Source organism: Schistocerca serialis, chromosome 5 (assembly GCF_023864345.2).
Source record: "Schistocerca serialis cubense isolate TAMUIC-IGC-003099 chromosome 5, iqSchSeri2.2, whole genome shotgun sequence".
Lineage (NCBI taxonomy): Eukaryota > Metazoa > Arthropoda > Insecta > Orthoptera > Acrididae > Schistocerca > Schistocerca serialis.
The window spans coordinates 78,370,881-78,396,626 of NC_064642.1; the positions used below are offsets into that span (position 1 = coordinate 78,370,881).

A 25,746-nucleotide genomic window follows, 5' to 3' on the forward strand; every position below is an offset into this window, starting at 1 on the left:
GACCAGCAAAATCGATGTGCAAGCGTTGCCAAGGGGAAGTGGCTTTTGGCCATGCAAAGACTTTCCGCGGCGGTGTGGATTGTTGTTCGGCACACGCCATGCAAGAAGAACACATATTCGTAATCGCAGCATCGATTCCGAACCAAGTACAGTGCTGACGAGCAAGTTGTTTCGTTCGCACTATACCCCAATGTCCTTGGTGAAGAAGCCGTAAAACAGGACTGTAACGAACGTGGGACCACTACTCTGGACTGATCATTATCAGAACGCAACAATAACACCACGTCGAACAAAAAGTCTCTCCTTGTGAGCAAAAAATCGGCGAACCAACGGATCCGCAATCCGAGACTTTGACAAAGGCCATTGCGTAGCAACAAAACGCAAAACGGTAGCAAGGACAGGATCAGCAGCTGTGGCTGTAGCGATACGACGAAAATCAATCGGAAACGAGTCGATCACTTCATCGGTTTCCGAATCAATGAACATGCAAGCAAGTTCGGAAGAATCGAATGCTTTATCCGCAACAACAGGCAAACGGGACAACGCATCGGCGTTTCCGTGCTTAGCAGTGGACCGAAACAAGATATCGTAGCGGTACTGCGAGAGGAAAATAGACCAGCGAATGAATTTCTGCGCTGTACGCGGAGGTACAGGCTTGCGCGGATGAAAAAGCGACGTCAAAGGTTTGTGGTCTGTGATGATGGTAAAGTGACGACCGTACAAGAAATCATGGAACTTTGTAACACCAAACACGAGAGCCAAAGCTTCTTTCTCCATCTGTGAGTAATTTCTTTGCGCAGATGAGAGCAATTTTAACGCAAAGGCAATAGGGCGATCATGCGAGCCAACTTTGTGCGCAAGCACAGCACCGATCCCGAAATCCGATGCATCTACCATCAACAAAAGGGGTTTCTGGGGATCGAATGGCGTAAGGCAAGTATTTGAAAGCAACGCCGATTTCAACTGGCGAAAGGCGCGTTCGCATTCCGTCGTCCAGACGAACGGAACACCCTTACGGCGTAAGCGATGAAGCGGAGCTGAAATGGAAGAGGCATTGCGCAGAACACACTCTGCAGCTGCTTCACATTTTGAGGGGAAGGCAAATCTTGTATGGCACGGAAGTGCTCTGGACTCGGATGTATGCCTTGGGCATTGATGACATGGCCCAGGTATGGTAAGTCACGAGCAAAAAACACACATTTGTCCTTCCTCAAGCGAAGACCATTTTGTCGCAAGACCTGAAATAACGTTCGTAGGTTCGCAAGATGATCTGCTTCTGTCTGTCCGGAGATCACTATATCGTCCAGATAGTTTGCTGCAGTAGGGACCGACGCACAAATAGTTTGTAAATATTGCTGAAACAATGCAGGGGCGGATGCACACCCGAACGGCAGTCTTTTGAACCTGTACAATCCAAGATGCGTGTTAACCACAAATACGCGCTGGGATTCGTCGTCCACCGGTATTTGCAAGTATGCATCGGCTAGATCCAACTTTGAAAAATATTTTCCCGGCCACAGTTTAGCAAAAAGATCTTCCAGGCGGGGCAAAGGAAAAGTAACAGTCACTAGTTGTGGATTCACTGTGGCCTTGAAGTCCACGCAAAGTCTCAATTTTCCAGAAGGTTTTGGCAAAATTACTAAGCGTGAGGCCCAGAGAGAAGCTTGCACACGTTCAATTACACCCTGTGATTCTAGATCGTTTAATGTTCTTGCGACCTCATCACGCAATGCGTGGGGAACATTGCGCGCTCTGAGAAATTTCGGTTGCGCGTTTACTTTCAGTTCCAAATGTGCTTCATAGTTTTTAGCGCAACCTAAGCCCGGTGCAAAAATGTCTGCAAATTCGTCACACAGACGAGAAACACTGTCTGAAGGCACAGTCTGGTTCACTGATAGGACCTGATTTACAATAGACATGTTAAACAACTGAAATAAATCTAAACCAAACAAGTTCACTGCAGTAGACGAACGAAGAACTTAAAATGGCACCAGTTTTGTTTGTCCCTTATATGTTGCAAGAGGAGTGCACTGTCCTAACACAGGGATCGGCTGTCCTGAATAACTTTTTAGCGTAACATTTGCGGCACGCAACGGAGGTTTGCCCAGTTGTTTGTAAGTGTCGTGATTGAGCAATGAAACTGACGCTCCGGTATCGAGCTGGAACGGTATGACCTTGCCATTAAAGTCCAAATCTACAAAAAGTTTATTGTCCTGCTGACGACAAGAGCGACTGTTTTGTGCAATTTGAACAGACACTTGTACAGAATCACTTGCTAATTGACGTGATTTCCGGCGACGTCGACGCACAGTTTGTGTGGGATGAACACAGTCACTGTTAGAGAAAGTGGCACTGGACGAATCGGAATTAACTACATGAATGTCCATGGGCGAAGGTCCACGATCCTGAGTGTCCTTGGTTCGATTCTGGCGCGAAGCAAAGGGCCTGGAATGATTGTGATTGTCTGATCTGAGCTTTTTCTGGCAAAAACTTTGAACATGTCCTTTCTTATTACAGAAAAAGCAAATAGCTTGGCGTGACGGGCAATGTTCACGCGAATGTCTAGTAGCACACCGCGGGCATGATTTCACTGCATTTGTGTGCTGGCGCGGCACACGTGGCTGAGAGCGCGGTGGCAGCTGCATCGACGTGCGCGAGGGCAATTTACCGGGCCGCGCAGCTCGTCCGGCGGGCCGGTTAATGTTACACACGGCTGGTGAAGGTTCAAAAGATTCCTGAGCACAGTCAAGTGTGTCTTGTCTATCCAATATGTCTATCACTTGTTGAAGGGAGGGATTAACTAGTTTCAAAATTTGCTCCCGTATGCGAACATCAGAAACGTTCTGTACAATTGCATCACGTACCATTGTATCTGAATAAGAAAGGCCACAGTCACAGTCAAAAGAACACTCCCTAGTAAGTCCTTGCAATGTTGCTACCCACTCCCTATTAGTTTGACCGGCTGTACGTTTTGTACAAAAAAACGTATACCGTTTTGCAACCACATTAACTGTTTCTTTGAAATAGGCATCTAAAGCAGACAAAATTTCTTCGTAGGACAGAGTTGCGACGTCGCGTCGGGGAAACACTTTCACTATCACACGGTAGGTGGACACACGGACACAAGAAAGCAAAAACGGCTGCCGCTCATTACCTTGAATTCTGTAGGCGGCTAGATGAAAGCCGAACTGTCGGGACCATTCTGGCCACGATTCGTGCGCCGCATTAAAACTGCGAAACGGCGGTGCAACTGCATGTTGTGGCTGCGGTAGCGGTGAAGCGGCGGCTGCCGCATCGGTGTGAATGGCATGTTGACCCTGGACGAGCTGTCCAAGGGCATCCAATAACGCCTGCGTCTGCTGATTCTGCAAGCGATAAAATTCGGACAGTACATCTGGAGAAGCCATGACACAAGTAAATGTAAGCAATTAGAAAGAACACTTTTCCTTCGTCGCCAATCTGTTGTGGCGTAACAAGCGTGCTACGCCACACTGGGAAGGGAGCCGAAAGAAAGGCACGCGTACACACACGCCGACTGGCGTCAAGTCTGGAACAGGATAACTATTGAATGGTAGCAAGAAAAGTACGTAGCTGCTTTATACTTAACTTTTATTCTTTGATGAATACAGCGTTCTTCTTGAGACCTTTATACGATAACTCTCAAACTAGGTAAGGCTAATGGCGCCTTGCTAGGTCGTAGCCATGGACTTAGGAGAAGGCTATTCTAACTGTCTCTCGGCAAATGAGAGGAAGGCTTCGTCCGTATTGTCGCTAGCAATGTCGTCGTACAACTGGGGCGAGTGCTCTATCGTATATCGAGACCTGTCTTGTGGTGGCGCTAGGTCTGCGATCACACAGTGGCGACACGCGGGTCCGACATGTACTAAATGGACCGCGGCCGATTTAAGCTACCACCTAGCAAGTGTGGTGTCTGGCGATGACACCACAGAAAACATAGGTACAAAGAAGGTAGCTGCGAAGAAACCCTGGGTAACAGAAGAAATACTTCAGTTGATTGATGAAAGGAGGAAGTACAAACATGTTCCGGGAAAATCAGGAATACAGAAATACAAGTCGCTGAGGAATGAAGTAAATAGGAAGTGCAGGGAAGCTAAGACGAAATGGCTGCAGGAAAAATGTGAAGACATCGAAGAAGATATGATTGTCGGAAGGACAGACACAGCATACAGGAAAGTCAAAACAACCTTTGGTGACATTAAAAGCAACGGTGGTAACATTAAGAGTGCAACGGGAATTCCACTGTTCAATGCAGAGGAGAGAGCTGATAGGTGGAAAGAATACATGGAAAGCCTCTATGAGGGTGAAGATTTGTCTGATGTGATAGAAGTAGGAACAGGAGTCGATTTAGAAAAGATAGGGGATCCAGTATTAGAATCGGAATTTAAAAGAGCTTTGGAGGACTTACGGTCAAATAAGGCAGAAGGGATAGATAACATTCCATCAGAATTTCTAAAATAATTCGGGGAAATGTCAACAAAACGACTATTCACGTTGGTGTCTAGAATATATGAGTCTGGCGACATACCATCTGACTTTCGGAAAAGCATCATCCACACAATTCCGAAGACGGCAAGAGCTGGCAAGTGCGAGAATTATCGCATAATCAGCTTAACAGCTCATGCATCGAAGCTGCTTACAAGAATAATATACAGAAGAATGGAAAAGAAAATTGAGAATGCGCTAGGTGACGATCAGTTTGGCTCTACGAAAAGTAAGGGGGTTCAAATGGTTCAAATGGCTCTGAGCACTATGGGACTCAACTGCTGAGGTCATTAGTCCCCTAGAACTTAGAACTAGTTAAACCTAACTAACCTAAGTACATCACAAACATCCACGCCCGAGGCAGGATTCGAACCTGCGACCGTAGCGGTCTTGCGGTTCCAGACTGTAGCGCCTTTAACCGCACGGCCACTTCGGCCGGCAAGTAAAGGGGGCGAGAGAGGCAATTCTGACGTTACGGCTAATAATGGAAGCAAGGCTAAAGAAAAATCAAGACACTTTCATAGGATTTGTCGACCTGGAAAAAGCGTTCGACAATATAAAATGGTGCAAGCTGTTCGAGATTCTGAAAAAAGTAGGGGTAAGCTATAGGGAGAGACAGATCATATACAATATGTACAACAACCAAGAGGGAATAATAAGACTGGACGATCAAGAATGAAGTGCTCGTATTAAGAAGGGTGTACGACAAGGCTGTAGCCTTGTACATCGAGGAAGCAATGATGGAAATAAAAGAAAGGTTCAGGAGTGGAATTAAAATACAAGGTGAAAGGATATCAATGATACGATTCGCTGATGACATTGATATTCTGAGTGAAAGTGAAGAAGAATTAAATGATATGCTGAACGGAATGAACAGTCTAATGAGTACACAGTATGGTTTGAGAGTAAATCGGAGAAAGACGAAGGTAATGAGAAGTAGTAGAAATGAGAACAGCCAGAAAATTAACATCAGGATTGATGGTCACGGAGTCAATGAAGTTAAGGAATTCTGCTACCTAGGCAGTAAAATAACCAATGACGGACGGAGCAAGGAGGACATCAAAAGCAGACTCGCTATGGCAAAAAAGGCATCTCTGGCCAAGAGAAGTCTACTAATATCAAATACCGGCCTTAATTTGAGGAAGAAATTTCTGAGGATGTACGTCTGGAGTACAGCATTGTATGGTAGTGAAACATGGACTGTGGGAAAACCGGAACAGAAGAGAATCGAAGCATTTGAGATGTGGTGCTATAGACGAATGTTGAAAATTAGGTGGACTGATAAGGTAAGGAATGAGGAGGTTCTATGCAGAATCGGAGAGGAAAGGAATATGTGGAAAACACTAACAAGGAGAAGGGACAGGATGATAGGACATCTGCTAAGACATGAGGGAATGACTTCCATGGTACTAGAGGGAGCTGCAGAGGGCAAAAACTGTAGAGGAAGACAGAGATTGGAATACGTCAAGCAAATAATTTAGGACTTAGGTTGCAAGTGCTACTCTAAGATGAAGAGGTTAGCACAGGAAAGGAATTCGTGGCGGGCCGCATCAAACCAGTCAGTAGACTGATGACCCAAAAAAAAAAAAAAACCTTAGCTCAGATCTACCCGTTAGGGCTTATTCAACCAAGTCTACAACTAGGGCTACACGTTGCACTGGGGCTCAGCCCCCTGCTCCGAAGTGTAGTCATTCTGACTGAGAATCCCGAATAGGCATAGGAGAGCGGAAAAGTTACGTGCTAGTTAGTCGGGGGCCGCCAAGCAAGGGAGGGAACCCAGCGGCTCTGCTCGCTGGCAAGGCCGACTGTAACCGGTATCGTCAGCTTCTTAGCCCTCGACAAGTTCTGCGAACGTTTCAAAGAAATAAACTGTTCTCAATAAAAATCTTTTAAAAAATAACGCTTTCTACCCCTACAGAGCGAGGAGACACTTCTACAGCAGTACTCACGGTACACCGTACTGAATTACAGAAGTAAATAAAAAATATAGAGGTATACACAGAAATTGAAAACCTTACGAACTGAATAGATAAAGACTGATGACTCAGTACCATCCACTGCGCTACATAAGCGTAAGGATCGAAGTCCTGTGCTTTTTCCTTCGTTGCTAGCGGTGGTCACCGTTGTAGCACATACACTCTTCGTAGTTTTTCGCCTTTTATGAACCCGCTTTATCTGCATTTGTGATTTCTCCACTTTACCTTACCTTTTTAAACTTCAAAAGGCAAACAGTAATGTAGTTTTCATGTGTTCTGGATTCATCACAGTGTTTACATTTATTCTACCAATTTATTGAATGCAGTTTTTTTGTCGTGAGTGTGAGCGTAAATTAGAGAAGATGTGTCAGATGTTCAGCTGTCATCCAAACCTGGAAGGGGTGGGGGCTTGTTGTTGTTGTGGTCTTCAGTCCTGAGACTGGTTTGATGCAGCTCTCCATGCTACCCTATCCTGTGCAAGCTTCTTCATCTTCCAGTACTTACTGCAACCTACATCCTTCTGAATCTGCTTAGTGTATTCATCTCTTGGTATCCCTCTACGATTTTTACTCTCCACGCTGCCCTCCAATGCCAAATTTGTGATCCCTTGATGCCTGAGAAAATGTCCTACTAACCGGTCCCTTCTTTTTGTCAAGTTGTGCCACATACTCCTCTTCTCCCCAATTCTATTCAATACTTCATCATTGGTTATGTGGTCTACCCATCTAATCTTCAGCATTCTTCTGTAGCACCACATTTCGAAAGCTTCTATTCTCTTCTTGTCCAAACCATTTATCGTCCATGTTTCACTTCCATACATGGCTACACTCCATACAAATACTTTCAGAAACGACTTCCTGACACTTAAATCTATACTCGATGTTAACAAATCTCTCTTCTTCAGAAACGCTTTCCTTGCCATTGCCAGTCTACATTTTATATCCTCTCTACTTCGACCATCATCAGTTATTTTGCTCCCCAAATAGCAAAACTCCTTTACTACTTTAAGTGTCTCATTTCCTAATCTAATTCCCTCAGGATCACCCGATTTAATTTGACTACAGTCCATTATCCTCGTTTTGCTTTTGTTGATGTTCGTCTTATATCCTCCTTTCAAGACACTGTCCATTCCTTTCAACTGCTCTTCCAAGTCCTTTGCTATCTCTGACAGAATTACAAGGTCATCAACGAACCTCAAAGTTTTTATTTCTTCTCCATGGATTTTAATGCCCGCTCTGAACTTTTCTTTTGTTTCCTTTACTGCTTGCTCAATATACAGATTGAATAGCATCGGGGAGAGGCTACAACCCTGTCTTACTCCCTTCCCAACCACTGCTTCCCTTTCATGCCTCTCGACTCTTATAACTGCCATCTGGGTTCTGTACAAATTGTAAATAGCCTTTCTCTCCCTGTATTTTGCACCTGCCACCTCTAGAATTTGAAACAGAGTATTCAATCAACATTGTCAAAAGCTTTCTCTAAGTCTACAAATGCTAGAAACGTAGGTTTCCCTTTCCTTAATCTTCATCCTAAGATAAGTCGTAGGGTCAGTATTGCCTCACGTGTTCCAATATTTCTACGGAATCCAAACTGATCTTCCCCGAGGTCGGCTTCAACTAGTTTTTCCATTCGTCTGTAAAGAATTCGTGTTAGTATTTTGCAGCTGTGGCTTATTAAACTGATAGTTCGATAATTTTCACATCTGTCAATACCTGCTTTCTTTGGGATTGGAATTATTATATTCTTCTTGAAGTCTGAGGGTATTTCACCTGTCTCATACATCTTGCTCACCAGATGGTAGAGTTTTGTCTAGACTGGCTCTCCCAAGGCCATCAGTAGTTCTAATGGAGTGTTGTCTACTCCCGGGGCCTTGTTTTGACCAGGTCTTTCAGTGCTCTGTCAAACTCTTCACACAGTATCGTATCTCCCACTTCATCTTCAACTACATCCTCTTCCATTTCCATAATATTGTCCTCAAGTACATCGCCCTTGTATAGACCCTCTATATACTCCTTCCACCTTTCTGCTTTCCCTTCTTTGCTTAGAACTGGATTTCCATCTGAGCTCTTGATATTCATACAAGTGGTTCTCTTCTCTCCAAAGGTCTCTTTAATTTTCCTGTATGCAGTATCTATCTTACCCCTAGTGAGACAAGCTTCTACATCCATACATTTGTCCTCTAGCCATCCCTGCTTAACCATTTTTCACTTCCTGTCGATCTCATTTTTGAGATTCATTTACTGCATTTTTATATTTTCTCCTTTCGTTAATTAAGTTCAATATTTCGTCTGTTACCCAAGGGTTTCTACTAGCCCTCGTCCTTTTACCTACTTGATCCTCTGCTGCCTTCACTACTTCATCCCTCAGAGCTACCCATTCTTCTTCTACTGTACTTCTTTCCCCCATTCCTGTCAATTTTTCCCTTATGCTCTCCCTGAAACTCTGTACAACCTCTGGTTTAGTCAGTTTATCCAGGTTCCATCTCCTTAAATTCCCACCTTCTTGCAGTTTTTTCAGTTTTAATCTAGAGTTCATGTGGTCAGAGTCCACATCTGCCCCTGGAAATGTCTTAAAATTTAAAACCTGGTTCCTAAATCTTTGTCTTACCATTATATAATCTATCTGATACCTTCTAGTATCTCCAGGACTCTTCCACGTATACAACCTTCTTTCGTGATTCTTGAAACATGTGTTAGCTATGATTAAGTTATGCTCTGTGCAAAACTCTACCAGGCGGCTCCTCTTTCATTTATTAGGTCCAATCCATATTCACCTACTATATTTCCTTCTCTCCCTTTTCCTACTCTCGAATTCCAGTCACCCATAAGTATTAAAATTTCGTCTCCCTTCACTACCTGAATAATTTCTTTTATCTCATCATACATTTAATCAATGTCTTCGCTATCTGCAGAGCTAGTTGGCATATCAACTTGTACGACTGTAGTAGGCGTGGGCTTCGTGTCTATCTTGGCCACAATAATGCGTTCACTATGCCGTTTGTAGTATCTTACCCGCACTCCTATTTTCTTTATTCATTATTAAACCTACTCCTGCATGACCCCTATTTGATTTTGTGTATTATAACCCTGTATTCACTTGACCAGAAGGGGGGGGGGAGTAAAAAGAGAGAGGGAACACTGATTATAGGGAGTGCAAGTAAGTGGTAGGAAATGATAGAACGAAAACATTGCTAACCAATTCAATACCGGCTTTGTAACATCGACTAAACTGAAAACTACATTAGAGCAACACAACAAAATCATTACAAGCGCAAATTAAGAAACATCACCAAAAACGAAACCACAGGACCAAATAATATCGAACCAAAAGTTCCGGACAAAGCTGAGAAATATTGTGAAACACAATGAACAGACACTAAAAGAAAAAACAAAAGAAGGAAACCGTTACGAACCAATCACAATGCACGTTTCCTCTGATACAGAAGCAGTGGCATTAGAGAAGATGTGTCAGATGTTCAGCTGTCAGCCAAACCTCCGCGGGAGGGGGGGGGGGGGAGTTAAGAGAGGGAACACTGATTATAGGGAGTGCAAGTAAGTGGTAGGAAATGATAGAACGAAAACATTGATAACCAATTCAATACAGGCTTTGTAACATCGACTAAACTGAAAACTACATTAGAGCAACACAACAAAATCACTACAAGCGCAAATTAAGAAACATCACAAAAAACGAAACCACTGAACCAAATTACATCCAACCAAAAGTTTCGGACAAAACTGAGAAATATTGTGAAACACAATGAACTGACACTACAAGAAAAAACAAAAGAAGGAAACCGTTACGGAACCAATCACAATGCACATTCCCTCTGATGCCAAACAAAGCTAGAAAAAAAGTGGAAAAATGTCTCTGTCTGTCTGTCTCTCTCTCTCTCTCTCTCACACACACACACACACACACACACACACACACACACATGCATACATGACAGAACAAACAGAACAAACTGCATTCGCAAAGTTGGCAGCACTCGTAACCCACGCAGAAAACAAATTAACAAACATAAACACTGTGCTGAGTGCAGAACACGTGACGATTCCAGTGCTATTTCTCCTGTGATGTTTATAAAAGTGATGTGAAGTGGAAAAATCACAAATGCAGTATACAGAAAAGCAGGTTAGTAAAAGGCGGAAAAGTGTATGCGCTACCACGGATTTTTCGAATTCAGCCTCTGCGAACAACGAAGGAAAAGACCTTGGGAACATGAAGGAGAGTGAAAAACATCGTAAGAGCGCGCCAGTTTGATAAGGAAATATTGATTTTAATTTATAAATGCTAAAGTGTAGAAACAAGTTACTACCACATTTTCAGAATGACCACAGTAGATGATTCACAAATAAAAGCGGAACGCTTTTGGCGAAATTTACATTCAGACTGTTAAATTGCAGTAAGTTTAAGAAGGAAAATCCAAGGCTGATTAATTACAACAACTAGTGCTTAAGGCTGCCATGAAGACATACTAGTGTGGGGGGGATCACGCCTGGGAACCCCCGCAGTTCCTGGACAGAGTCCGTGCCGATTGGTCGGACGTCATCCGATAGGGCGGCGCCACCGGCGGCTACACACTACCTGCAGTTTTAGCGAGCGGGCAGCGAAACCAGTTGCAGCAGTTCGCGAACAGCTTTCGTAGCAAGAGGATCGGTGGTTGCTCTCCTCGTTTCCTTCTGTGCATCGCAACAGTTATGTTTCCTAGTCGAGGGGTAACAATAATTCTCCGCCAAGAGTGCGCTTTCCCGCCTCCGCAACAGAGCTTTACCTGTTAGATTTTCTCGATTATACACGCACAATAACTTTCCTCGCAGCGCACGACAGAATACGAAGAGTAAGCATTGATTGTGCGCTACTTCGCGAGAGCAATTTGACGTCGTTTCATATCGTTTACTGGCGTGCTACAAGTTATAAAAGAGCTGTAATCGTGTTGATTTTGAGACATGTACGTATTGTTGAAAAGTTAGGGAAGTGATTGATTACTTCCTGGCGTTTGCATCGACCGTCTGATATAAACAACCAGCTCTCTTGCGAATACCGATTGTTGGCTGCGAGTGTAGTGTTTGCTATTGCGTCAAACCATATACAGTTTATGGCAGCTATCGTGACTATGAAATCACAGCGAATCGCTCCGGCGGTAGGAAGGGATCTTCTGAATCCAGCTTTGAGAAACTACCCCTTAAAGCGGAATATTTGGCACATCTTGTTGTTTGTCACCCGATTTGTGCAATAGTGATGGCGGCTAAAAATGCTTTAGACAAAAGACGGTGCAACTCTTCAGAAGATGAAACGCAGTACTCATCTCGGGATTACGGGGACAACAATGATGGGGATAATACTCTGCTGGCCGTGGACTCGCATTCCGTCTCTTCCTCTTCTTCAGAGGAATATGGTGGCTATGTCAATAATGGTCTTCAATCGGACGAAGACAGTGAAACCGGGAACATGGACGTCAGCCAAATAGTGGAGACAGTTCTGAGACAGCCGGTTTCGCCCGCTCTCCGCATAAGCGAATCTTCCGACGTGCACGTGGGGCCCAGTCTTACCTACAATGGGCCTGTTACCATCAACGTTACCGTACAGCCGCAGTCGGAACATCAGGCAACACCGCCACAGTCTGACCCTCAGCTAGAGTGTCAACTGGAGCTTCGGAATCAGACCCAACCTCAGCTTCAAACCGAACACCCGCCCGAGCAACAACCGATCTCTCACGCTCAGATCCAGTCTCAAACTCAGATTCAACATCCTCCACAGCAACAACCGCTTCAAACTCAGAACGAGATTCGAGAACCTCCTCGGCAACAGCCACTGTCTCAGACGCTGGACGAACCTTTGCCACATACGCAACAACCCCGTTTGCAACAACCACAGACCATGGTGCAGAGGAATCTCCAGATGTATGGACAAGGTAATTAGTGGCTGCAAAGGCTGTAATGTTCAATTATTGACTGTTGTTCTTGTTATTTTTGTTGCGTTCTTCAGTCCAGAGACTGGTTTGATGCAACTCTCCATGCTACTCTATCCTGTGCAAGCTTCTTCACCTACTAGTAACTACTGCAGCCTATATATTTATGCCTTGGTCCCCCTTCACGATTTTTACCCTCCGCACTTCCCTCCAATACCAAATTGATGATCCCTTCATGCCTCAGAACATGTCCTGTCAACCGATCCCTTCTTCTAGTCAAGTTATGCAACAAATTCCTCTTCTTCCCCGTTTTATTCAGTACCTCCTCATTAGTTACGTGATTTACCCGTTTAATCTTCAGCATTCTTTTGTAGCACGACATTCTGAAAGCTTCTATTCTCTTCTTGTCTAGCCATTTATCGTCCATGTTTCACTTCTATACGTGGCTACACTCCATACAAATATTTTCACAAAATACTTCCTGACACTGAAATCGAATAGGACTGCTCATGTTATTAAGGGACTATTTGTTATGGCGCATTACTTCGCGACTCTTCTGTGATCTCTAACTATATCCTTACTTTCTGACTCATTTCATCAAAAAGATCAAAACAACGACAATTAAGGAACGTATTACGAGCCTGTAAAATATATTGTGCAATATCTGATGCAAATTAGTTTAGCTGTCATCTCTATCTGTGAAGAACACGTTTGAATCCTCGTAAGTCCGCATTTGCCACTTCAACGTATCAAAACATATAAAATGTCGTTTTTACCGAGCCTATAGAGGATATGTATCGGTTTTCCACTTCAGTGGAGCCCAGGAACACGCCAACAATAAACTGCTCTTCGAATTCGATTGCACTGATCGACTTTCATCACAGAAAAAGGATACACTTGAATTTCGCAAAACATCCTAAACATGACATAAGATACCATAAATATTTTTCCCTCCAGGTGTAATGTCTATGTGCTTTGTACAAAAATAAATATTGAGGCAGCATTGAAAAGCTTCAGAATATTGAGATAATTTCATCCTGGAGGCACCTTCTGCGCATTATTGTGTTTTTTATGTTTGCCATGTTGATTACAGGCTAATTTGTGCATCGGCGAAAGTAACGGCGTGCTTTGCGCATTGGTATGTTGTTATTACTGTTACGAAATTTCTTTAACATTATTTCGTGTTTTTCATAATGTGGCCTGCATTGTCCCATAATACTACGAAGAGAATTATGTATAAAGTCCACTTAGTAGTTCCCAGAAGTTGATGGTATTCCGGACTTCGTTATCCACAGTGTTCGGTCGATATTTCAGATTTCTTTGTACCGTCGTCCTATGATGTTATCGGTGCAAGAGTTATGTGTATACAAATCCGCTGGCATGTTCTTCACATCACGTTCGAATACTGAGCAATGTACATGCCTCTTATGGACTGCAAATGGCTTTTCTATACATTGTTATTGTTTAAATGTATCAAACAGCAAGAACAGATACTATAAGAATAATGAATGGATAACTACGCATGTTACTTCGGCATTCCGTTATCTCTTGTTTGTTTTTCTTCTGACATGTTCTTTATAGTTTTCTGTGACAACTGATGTCGTCTGCATCACGATGTCTAGTATTAGGAACCTCCACACAAGTATCAGGTATAACGTATCCAATATAAGTCCTGTGCATTTCGACGCTGCTTCTATATTTTTGTTCTCATCCCTTATGCGTTATCAGGCTTGCTTTGAGAAGGTTCGTGCGACCGAAAGGAGACTTTCAGTAAACATTCTATTATCTGCTAAGTTATGGTGGTCGAACATGAAACTAACTGAATACTAGCGTTTAAAATGAAGTGTGTATTTAGTCGTATGTTGCTATTTGAAGAAGGTCATAGACGGCTGCCTCCCATATATTTTTCACTTGAGCTAGTGATCCGTCTGTGAAGATAAATATTACGTCTACTAACTTTTCTGGACTCAAGAGGTGTCCTGGAAACGTGTAAGGCGGCTTGTAGCCCAACTAAGATACATTTTATGTGGTGGATGGAATCCTTAAAGCAACAACACCAAACGAACAATGAAGTTCAGGAATACAACGATTGCAACGAATACCGTATTTTATTTGTCGAGACTAGTTCTACACCTTGTTTAACCATAATTCACTGCCACTCCTTGCAATGGATTTGACGCAATTCTTAATATAACAAAGGCAAAAGCATAAAATAAAAATTTATCAGTTTGTATACTAAGTCATACTTATTAGCAAAACCGATTTAATGTTCCATAGGCAAGTACTCCAATTCTGGAAAACGTATCTACATCGTTTATGTTCAATTGATGCCATGAGAAACAGAGACTTTAGCGCCGGATGAGTAGCTCCGATGAAACATGGGAGACCTTCTTCAAATAGCAGATCCATAAGTCATCATATAATATTTAGTGAAGTAACGAACAAATCAGGACGGTTTGACGAGATTATGACAAAACTGTTGCAGAGCACCGTCAAAAGTGTTCACAGTTGCGACACATCGAGTGGTTTCCATGCACTGTGTAGCTACATAACGAGAGCAAATAATGGTGTACACATTTCCCTCTAAAAAGGCATAAATCGTACGTGTGGTATCACGCAGAACGTTAATTAGATAGACTTAATTCTTCAGGCGAGACGTATTAAAGAAATGACTGATTGATTGATTGAGAGGGGTTATGGGACCAAACGGCGAGGTCATCAGTCCCCCACGTATTAAGGGAGATGACATGCGTTCGGTTCTGTGCTTCTGCAAATATCTATTATTAAATGCGTCTTTTTTCGAGTAGTATTCACTCGAAGTGATATCATTGACTGTAGATTTGGCTTAAAGTGGATAACAGATTATCTTTCTTATCTGAGATGGATAATGCGAGCTAGAATCACGTAAATAAAGTTCAGTCTTTGTGGTCATCTTACACATTCCGTGCTAAAATCTATAGATGGAAGGTCAACTAGAATCGCTTTTTCAGGCTAGTACATTCACTTTAGTAGGACACTGCAAATATCTGGAGATACTCCAGGATGCTGGAACTCGATAAATGAACGTGTGTTTTAAATTAGTTCTTCATAACATCCCGTCATCCGTGGCAGAATACTGCAGGCTCTTTCCGTGGTTATGGTACAAGATTTCGGGAACAACGGGTAAAGACAAATGTATCCCTGGACCAGAAATGACTGAGTAGGAAGATACCAACAAAAAAATTAGAATTTCACTGCTGAGCTGAAAAAGACAACAATCCAAGTAGACACATTTTTTCAAAAATTTTATACAACTACGCAACTTGCCTGAGGTGCTAAACTCATAAAAGTTGTTAAAAGTGCATCTTCTAGCGTTTGTGACTGAATGACATTGTCATACAAAATTCTGTAAAAACCGTTCGAACAACCTTGCCATCACTGCGGCTGGACTGAGATCGGAATCGCACTACCCTAAGCTGTAGGCTAACCATTGATACAGCCTTAGGGAACTCCGTGCGTATAAGCATTTCGAGTGGGAAAAGACACACATCTTGCTTATAATGTTGCTGTGGTCTGCAGTCCGGAGACTAGTTTGGTGTAGCTCTTCACGTTACGGTCCTGTGCGAGCATCTTCATCTCCGAAAAACTATTTCAGTCTACATCCCTCTGAATCTGCTAACTGTATTCATCTCTGGGTCTCCCTCTACGATTTAACCCCCCCTCCTCTCCCGCCCACACACTTCCCTCCAATACTAAACTGGTGATCCCTTGATGTCTCAGAAAGTGTCCTGTCAACCGAACTTTTCTTTTGGTCAAGTTGTGCCATAAATTTCTTGTCTCCCCAATTCTATTCAGTACCTCATTAGTTCGGTGGTATACGCATCTGACCTTCAACATGGCTACACTCCAGACAAATTGAGAAAAGGCTTCATAGCATTTAAATTTGTATTTGATGTTAACAAATTTCTCATCTTCAAAAATGCTTTTCTTGCCACTGGTCTACATTTTATGTCCTGCCTACTTCGACCATCATCAGTTATTTTGCTCCCCAAACAGCAAAACTCATCTGTTACTTTAAGTTTCTCAGTTCACCTCAGCATCACCTGATTTAATTAGATTACATTCCATTATCCTAGTTTTCCTTTTATTGATGTTCATCTTATATCCTCCTTTCAAGCCATGTCCATTGCTCTTCCATGTCCTTTGCTATCTCTTATGGAATTACAATGTCATCGGCAAACCTCAAAGTTTTTATTTCTTTTTCCTGAACTGTAATTCCTACTCCAAGTTTTTCTTTGATTTCCTTTACTGCTTGTTTAATGTACAGACCGAATAACATCGGGGATAGGCTACAACCCTGTCTCACTCCCTTCTCAACCACTCCTTCCCTTTCATGCTCCTCGACCCTTATTACTACCGTCTGGTTTCTGTACATGTTCTCAATAGTCTTTCGTTTCCTGTATTTTAGCCCTATCACCTACAGAAATTTGAAGGAATATTCCAGTCAACACTGTCAAAAGCTTTCTCTAAGTCTACACATGCTATAAACGTAGGTTTGCCTTTCCTTAACCTATTTTCTAAGACAACTCATAGGGTCAGTATTACCTCGCGTGTTCCCACATTTCTTCGGAGTCCTAACTGATCTTCCCCGAGGTCGGTTTCTACCAGTGTTTCCATTCTTCTGTAAGGAATTCGTGTTAGTATTTTGCAACTATGAATTACTAAACTGACAGTAAAATTTTCACACCTGTCAGCAACTGCTTTCCTAGGAAATACAATTATTACATTCTTCTTGAAGTCTGAAGGTATTTCGCCCGTCTCGTACATCTTGCACACCAAACGGAAGGCTATCAGTAGTTCTGAGGAATATCGTATACTCCCGGGCCTTGTTTCGACTTGGAGGCAAATAAATAAATAAATCTCCTCGCAGTGTCATATCGCTCATCTCATCTTCGTCTACGTCCACTTCCTATTTTATAATACTGTCTTCAAGTTTATCTCCCTTGCATAGACCCTCTATATACTCCTTTTACCTTTCAGCTTTTCCTTCTTTGCTTAGAACTGGTTCCCCAACTGAGCTCTTGATATTCATTCAGCTACTCCTCTTTTCGCCAAATGCCACTTTAATTTTCGTGTTTGTAGTATGTTCCTTTCTCCTAGTGAAATATGCTTCTAAACCCTTACATCTGTCTTCTAGCCATCCCTGCTTAGTCATTTTGCGCTTCCTGTCAACTGCTTAGCAAATTTGCTCTTCCTGTCAGTCTGATTTTTTTAAACATTTGTATTATCTTCCGTCTGCTTCTTTTGCTGGATTCTTGTATTTTTCTCCTTTCATCAGCTAAATTCAATATCTCTTGTGTTATCTACGGATAGGCCTTGTCTTTTTACCTATTTGATCCATTCCTTTCCCCTGTTGTAGTCAACCGTTGCTCAGTGCTCCCTCTGAAACTCTCAGCAACCTCTGGTTCTTTTAACTTATTCATGTCCCATATCCTTAATTTCCTATCTTTTTTTGAATTTCTTCAGTTTCGATCTACAGTTCATGTTGAATAAATTGTGGTCAGAGTAGTACACATCTGCCAGTGGAAATGTTTTAAAATTTAAAACCTGGTTTCTAAATCTCTACTTTACTATTATATAATCAGTCTGAAACCTTCCAATGTCTCCAGATCGATTCCACATATACAGCCTTCTTTTGTGATTCTTAAATCAGGTGTTGGCAAAGAGTAAGTTGTGCTCTTTCATTCCCTCCCCCCAGTCCATATTTACTTACTGTTTTTCTCTTCTATTGCTTTCCCTACTATCGAATTCCAATCCCCCGTCACTATTAAATTTTCGTCTCCCTTAACTGTCTGAAAAATTTCTTTTACCTCATCATACATTTCTTTAATATCTTCATCGTCTGCGAAACTATTTGACATATAAAGCTGTACTACTGTGGTGGGCGTGGGCTTTTTGTCTATCTTGGCTACAATAAGGCGTTTACTATGTTGTTCATAGTAGCTTACCCACGTTCCTATTTTCTTATTCATTATTAAATCTACTGCTGCATTACCCCTATTTGATTTTGTATTTATAGCCCTGAATTCAACTGACCAGAAGTCCTGTTCCTCTTGCTACCGAACTTCAAAAATTCCCATTATATCGAACTTTAATCTATCCATTTTCCTTTTCAAATTTTCTAACCTACATGCCCGATTAAGGGATCTAACATTCCACGCTCCGATCCATAGAATGCCAGTTTTGTTTCTTCTGATATCGACGTCCTCCTGAATAGTCCCCGCCGGAGATCCGAAAGTGGGACTATTTTACCTCCGGAATATTTTACGCAAGAGGACGCCATCATCATTTAACCATATCGTGCAGCTGGATGCCCTCGGGAAAAATTACGGCTGTAATCTCCCATAGCTTTCAGCCGTTCGAAGTACTGGCACAACGACGCCGTTATAATAACAAGTTAACAATTATGGTAATATTTCCGCAGCACCGGGTACACACATAAAAAGTAACGCCAGAAAAATTGTCATGTGAAACGTTTTGCGCAGTTAGTAAAATATTTATTTGAGATCTGACCTTTAAACTGAAAACTGCAAATGGTTGGCAAACCCAATATTCATATCAATTCATTGTAAAAGTTCAGTTGTTTTTCTTATATTGGTGACTTATGCAGTGCTAACAACAACATAAATGCACACATACGTGGTTAAATGAAAATTTTTCCGATTTCAAAAGTTTTCTGATCTGATTTCATTGGTTTTTCCTCATTATAATTGAGTGAATGATGACCGAAAAAGCGGATAAACGTTTCAAGAAGTTAGAGTTCATTATATGTAATATAGAATCACTCAGAGAGACGGTGATTTTGGGAACAGACAAGGACATTTGTCTGTTTCTTTTCATGTTTTTCAGGCGTTTCAATCTCTGTAAGAATTGGAAAGAGCGAATGTTCCTTCTACCAAGTTGCAAGTATCGTCAGTCAAAGTTTGAGATTTTCTACCGCAGTGATTTTCAGCCCAAACATTCCCCTTCCACTAGGAACCATTTGAAACCAACAGTGATTGGTGCTAGAGGATCACTACTCGTTTTTCTTTACTGCTAGAGCAGTGCCGTCAAATCAAGTAAGGAATACGAGTAATATTGATTTGTGAACAAGAGAAAATACCTCGGCTTGCTACAAATGTGCTTTGCGAGATGCATAAAATTAATCATCAGAAACTGACAGTGCGAACAATTAATTTACCGTGTCACAATGCAATTATCCAACAAAATCAAAGCTGTGGGGTTAACAGAAACTGAAATGCCACTTGGAAGAAGTTGACAGAGATGGACGGCCTGTATTCCCATAAGAATTTGTTAGCGTTGGAAATCTTACACATAGCCTCCTCTGCTAGTGCTTCCACGTGTCACCTGTGAGTGGTTATCACACGTTAATGTGACTGGACCGTGTATATTTTTCTCTTTTTTTACGGTGAGTGTCCCTGATACGGACTATTGTGCAAAGGGATGAACTGATTGATATTTTCCGAGACACAGACGTCAAGTACTGGAGAAACTGCAGCAAGACACGTGTTGTTATCTATTTATTAATTTGGCTTCTAGCGACTCAAATATTAGCACAAGATGTGCATGTAAACAGCCTCAGGCAAGAATTAGAAAACATAAACAGCTCAGCAAACGGGTAATACAACATCATTTTTCTTTACCCTTGAACGTTTTTATATCCACTTCTTTCACGAGCAGATGACTTAGACCCTCATACTTTGTAGTATAGGCTCTAACCCTGATGATGATGATGAGACGTCTCGTGACTGATTCCAGTAACCTCGAAAGCACTGGGTGCCACCTGAACAACTCTACAGTGGCATCATAACATACTGAAATTGGTTGGAGGTTCTTCCAAGATGCGCAAATCCTTGATAATGGTGTCGCAAATGTCCTATATGAATTGAAAATTCATAACTTAGAGATGCGAATATGTATCCACATCTCCACAGAGTTTTTTCAACAATCAGTCGGAGCTATGACACGCAGAATTTTGTACGAAAAGCATAGGTCGCCTTTCTTTTGCTGTCTGTGAATGAAGAGTGAAGAGTTGCACCTGATCGGATAGTAGATTCCTGAATCTTTTTTTTTTTTTTTTTTTTTTTTTTCATCAGTCTACTGACTGGTTTGATGCGGCCCGCCACGAATTCCTTTCCTGTGCTAACCTCTTCATCTCAGAGTAGCACTTGCAACCTACGTCCTCAATTATTTGCTTGACGTATTCCAATCTCTGTCTTCCTCTACAGTTTTTGCCCTCTACAGCTCCCTCTAGTACCATGGAAGTCATTCCCTCATGTCTTAGCAGATGTCCTATCATCCTGTCCCTTCTCCTTATCAGTGTTTTCCACATATTCCTTTCCTCTCCGATTCTGCGTAGAACCTCCTCATTCCTTACCTTATCAGTCCACCTAATTTTCAACATTCGTCTATAGCACCACATCTCAAATGCTTCGATTCTCTTCTGTTCCGGTTTTCCCACAGTCCATGTTTCACTACCATACAATGCTGTACTCCAGACGTACATCCTCAGAAATTTCTTCCTCAAATTAAGGCCGGTATTTGATATTAGTAGACTTCTCTTGACCAGAAATGCCTTTTTTTCCATAGTGAGTCTGCTTTTGATGTCCTCCTTGCTCCGTCCGTCATTGGTTATTTTACTGCCTAGGTAGCAGAATTCCTTAACTTCATTGACTTCGTGACCATCAATCCTGATGTTAATTTTCTGGCTGTTCTCATTTCTACTACTTCTCATTACCTTCGTCTTTCTCCGATTTACTCTCAAACCGTACCGTGTACTCATTAGACTGTTCATTCCGTTCAGCAGATCATTTAATTCTTCTTCACTTTCACTCAGGATAGCAATGTCATCAGCGAATCGTATCATTGATATCCTTTCACCTTGTATTTTAATTCCACTCCTGAACCTTTCTTTTATTTCCATCATTGCTTCCTCGATGTACAGATTGAAGAGTAGGGGCGAAAGGCTACAGCCTTGTCTTACACCCTTCTTAATACGAGCACTTCGTTCTTGATCGTCCACTCTTATTATTCCATCTTGGTTGTTGTACATATTGTATATGACCCGTCTCTCCCTATAGCTTACCCCTACTTTTTTCAGAATCTCGAACAGCTTGCACCATTTTATATTGTCGAACGCTTTTTCCAGGTCGACAAATCCTATGAAAGTGTCTTGATTTTTCTTTAGCCTTGCTTCCATTATTAGCCGTAACGTCAGAATTGCCTCTCTCGTTCCTTTACTTTTCCTAAAGCCAAACTGATCGTCACCTAGCGCATTCTCAATTTTCTTTTCCATTCTTCTGTATATTATTCTTGTAAGCAGCTTCGATGCATGAGCTGTTAAGCTGATTGTGCGATAATTCTCGCACTTGCCAGCTCTTGCCGTCTTCGGAATTGTGTGGATGATGCTTTTCCGAAAGTCAGATGGTATGTCGCCAGACTCATATATTCTACACACCAACGTGAATAGTCGTTTTGTTGCCACTTCCCCAATGATTTTAGAAATTCTGATGGAATGTTATCTATCCCTTCTGCCTTATTTGACCGCAAGTCCTCCAAAGCTCTTTTAAATTCCGATTCTAATACTGGATCCCCTATCTCTTCTAAATCGACTCCTGTTTCTTCTTCTATCACATCAGACAAATCTTCACCCTCATAGAGGCTTTCCATGTATTCTTTCCACCTATCTGCTCTCTCCTCTGCATTTAACAGTGGAATTCCCGTTGCACTCTTAATGTTACCACTGTTGCTTTTAATGTCACCAAAGGTTGTTTTGACTTTTCTGTATGCTGAGTCTGTCCTTCCGACAGTCATATCTTTTTCGATGTCTTCACATTTTTCCTGCAGTCATTTCGACTTAGCTTCCCTGCACTTCCTGTTTATTTCATTCCTCAACGACTTGTGTTTCTGTATTCCTGATTTTCCCGGAACGTGTTTGTACTTCCTCCTTTCATCAATCAACTGAAGTATTTCTTCTGTTACCCATGGTTTCTTCGCAGCTACCTTCTTTGTACCTATGTTTTCCTTCCCAACTTCTGTGATGGCCCTTTTTAGAGATGTCCATTCCTCTTCAACTGTACTGCCTACTGCGCTATTCCTTATTGCTGTATCTATAGCGTTAGAGAACTTCAAACGTATCTCGTCATTCCTTAGTACTTCCGTATCCCGCTTCTTTGCGTATTGATTCTTCCTGACTAATGTCTTGAACTTCAGCCTACTCTTCATCACTACTATATTGTGATCTGAGTCTATATCTGCTCCTGGGTACGCCTTACAATCCAGTATCTGATTTCGGAATCTCTGTCTGACCATGATGTAATCTAATTGAAATCTTCCCGTATCTCCCGGCCTTTTCCAAGTATACCTCCTCCTCTTGTGATTCTTGAACAGGGTATTCGCTATTACTAGCTGAAACTTGTTACAGAACTCAATTAGTCTTTCTCCTCTTTCATTCCTTGTCCCAAGCCCATATTCTCCTGTAACCTTTTCTTCTACTCCTTCCCCTACAACTGCATTCCAGTCGCCCATGACTATTAGATTTTCGTCCCCCTTTACATACTGCATTACCCTTTCAATATCCTCATACACTTTCTCTGTCTGTTCATCTTCAGCTTGCGACGTCGGCATGTATACCTGAACTATCGTTGTCGGTGTTGGTCTGCTGTCGATTCTGATTAGAACAACCCGGTCATTGAACTGTTCACAGTAACACACCCTCTGCCCTACCTTCCTATTCATAACGAATCCTACACCTGTTATACCATTCTCTGCTGCTGTTGATATTACCCGATACTCATCTGACCAGAAATCCTTGTCTTCCTTCCACTTCACTTCACTGACCCCTACTATATCTAGATTGAGCCTTTGCATTTCCCTTTTCAGATTTTCTAGTTTCCCTACCACGTTCAAGCTTCTGACATTCCACGCCCCGAATCGTAGAATGTTATCCTTTCGTTGATTATTCAATCTTTTTCTCATGGTAACCTCCCCCTTGGCAGTCCCTTCCCGGAGATCCGAATGGGGGACTATTCCGGAATCTTTTGCCAATGGAGAGATCATCATGACACTTCTTCAATTACAGGCCACATGTCCTGTGGATACACGTTACGTGTCTTTAATGCAGTGGTTTCCATTGCCTTCTGCATCCTCATGCCGTTGATCATTGCTGATTCTTCCGCCTTTAGGGGCAATTTCCCACCCGTAGGACAAGAGAGTGCCCTGAACCTCTATCCGCTCCTCCGCCCTATTTGACAAGGCCGTTGGCAGAATGAGGCTGACTTCTTATGCCGGAAGTCTTCGGCCGCCAATGCTGATTATTTATCAAAATTTAGGCAGTGGCGGGGATCGAACCCGTGACCGAAGGCGTTTTGATTTTGAATCACCTTAGGCGCTGAAAATCGACGGCAGACAAATGAGGGTTCGTATTTCATACACTGTAATCGATCTGCATGAGCGTAAACTAAATGTTTATGAAATATTTATAATGACAACTAGTTCCAAAGTTTCAACGAAGTCTAACCCCGCCATCCTCGTGTACCAAAGCGTGCTGCGAATCATGGGGTCAGGTGACCCTTCCTCTCGCTTCGTATTTCAAAAATAGTCGCAGTCCTGCGCCCATGTTCCGAGCGGTGAGTTAAGGAACATGTGTTGGGCACTGGTTCATGTTCACCCATAAAGGGTATACGTTTCTGGCAGTGGCATGTGTCGTGGGTCCGCCATCTGATTGCGTTCAATTACGCTGACATCGTGGCCGACTGCCTCATCGACAGCTGGTTGAAACTTTGATGACGTCAAGGTCCGAACCGTTTCTCCTCACCTTGGCGACAGGAAGTTGACTCTCACATCAAATACTATACAGATGTAGCACTCCACTGTTCATTATCCCAAGCCATCGCAGCTGCTGGTGAATCTTCCGGTTCGTATACTCGTGGCCAATGAAACTTCTTCATTCCTGTTGTATCGTCCAGAGCTATGTTGGATATGAGGTGCTCCTGCCACCGCTGAGACTTGCGGCGGATCATTATGGTGATAAAATGGAAACACTTTGTAGTAGATTCTTCCTCGTTTCTCGTTAGATTTTTCTTCGCAGATAGAAAATAATTTTTTATAAATAATGGTAGTCTGTTGGAAAAAGTTAATGTTTTGTAAAATCTTACGGTAGAAGCAGTACATGTCGGTGTTAAACACAAGATAGCTTGTTCGGTCAACTTAATTTGTAAGGATTTCTTGCTCCGCGAAAACTGAGGCATTCTTTATATTATGATTAAGTGTCAGCTTTATTTATCATTCTAGTTGCTGATGGCTAGGTTACTGCTTACTGATCCTAACACAAAGTCCACTGAGCAGTACTAAAGAAACTAATAGTGAACTACCAACAGCGTCACATATCCTAATAATAATTTCGTATGTCCCAATGGCCAGATGCAAATCTTGCAATAGGATGTGACTAGCGTGTCTCTAATGAACTCTGTTGTAAAACGGTGGAGAGGAGACCTACAGTTTAACGTGGAAAACAAACCACGCTTTGTTCCCGGCGACTTTTCCCGTCACGGATGATTGGAGGCCAGATTACAGACAGAGTGAGAATTTCCATGGTCCGACCGGTATTCCACACACTAGCCTCCCGGTTTCCAGACCACTCGCTGTACCACTGGACCATCAGACCCGACTCATGGCCTCAGTACTCGAGACAATGCGGCGAAGTTTGTTTGAATAAAAATTACACTAGTGCAAAGTCTAGCGACAACATAATCTACCCGCTGCCATCCTGCCTTCCGTTTCTGGCCATATCCGAAAGACTAAACTCTCTTTCACCAACCGTTTGTGAATCCCTACCGAACTAAAAGACGATAGAGACATTATTTATGGAGTCAGACTGAGTTACGAAAAAAAAAACCTTACTACGGAGTGTAATGACATTTTCTTGCAATTGATACCGTTTTGTTCGCGTTTGACACACAGTGGCCGTTAACAAAGCTAACAATTCAGGAAAGCAACATGGTTCAGATGGCTCTAAGCACTATGGGACTTCACATCTGAGGTCATCATCTCCTAGACTTAGAACTAATTAAACCTAACTAACCTAAGGACATCACACACATCCATGCCGGAGGCGGGATTCGAACGTGCGACCGCAGCAGCAGCGAGGTTCCGGACTGAAGCGCCTAGAACCGCTCGGTCACAGCGGCCGGCTGAGTAAAGCAAGACTGAGACTCTTTCTACATTACTCTTTTCTTCTACTAAAGGCTATTCACTTGACGTGGGACCTCATACTCCAGACAAAATATTCGCTACGTCAGCAATGGTAGTTGTGCG

The 25,746-nt window shown here is 42.4% G+C and overlaps 2 protein-coding genes across 2 annotated transcripts in view; both read left to right on the forward strand.

Moving 5' to 3' along the window:
- LOC126480734 (uncharacterized) overlaps positions 1 to 25,746 on the forward strand; it is a 182,274-nt gene that overhangs the window by 53,995 nt on the left and 102,533 nt on the right. The window lies entirely within an intron of this gene.
- The window catches only part of LOC126481753 (putative mediator of RNA polymerase II transcription subunit 23), a 367,427-nt gene continuing 352,798 nt past the window's right edge, over positions 11,118 to 25,746 (forward strand). Inside the window, exon 1 of the mRNA XM_050105708.1 lies at positions 11,118 to 12,396. Coding sequence (XP_049961665.1) covers positions 11,724 to 12,396 — 673 coding nt within the window. The 5' untranslated portion in view covers positions 11,118 to 11,723. The remainder of the gene's footprint in view (positions 12,397 to 25,746) is intronic.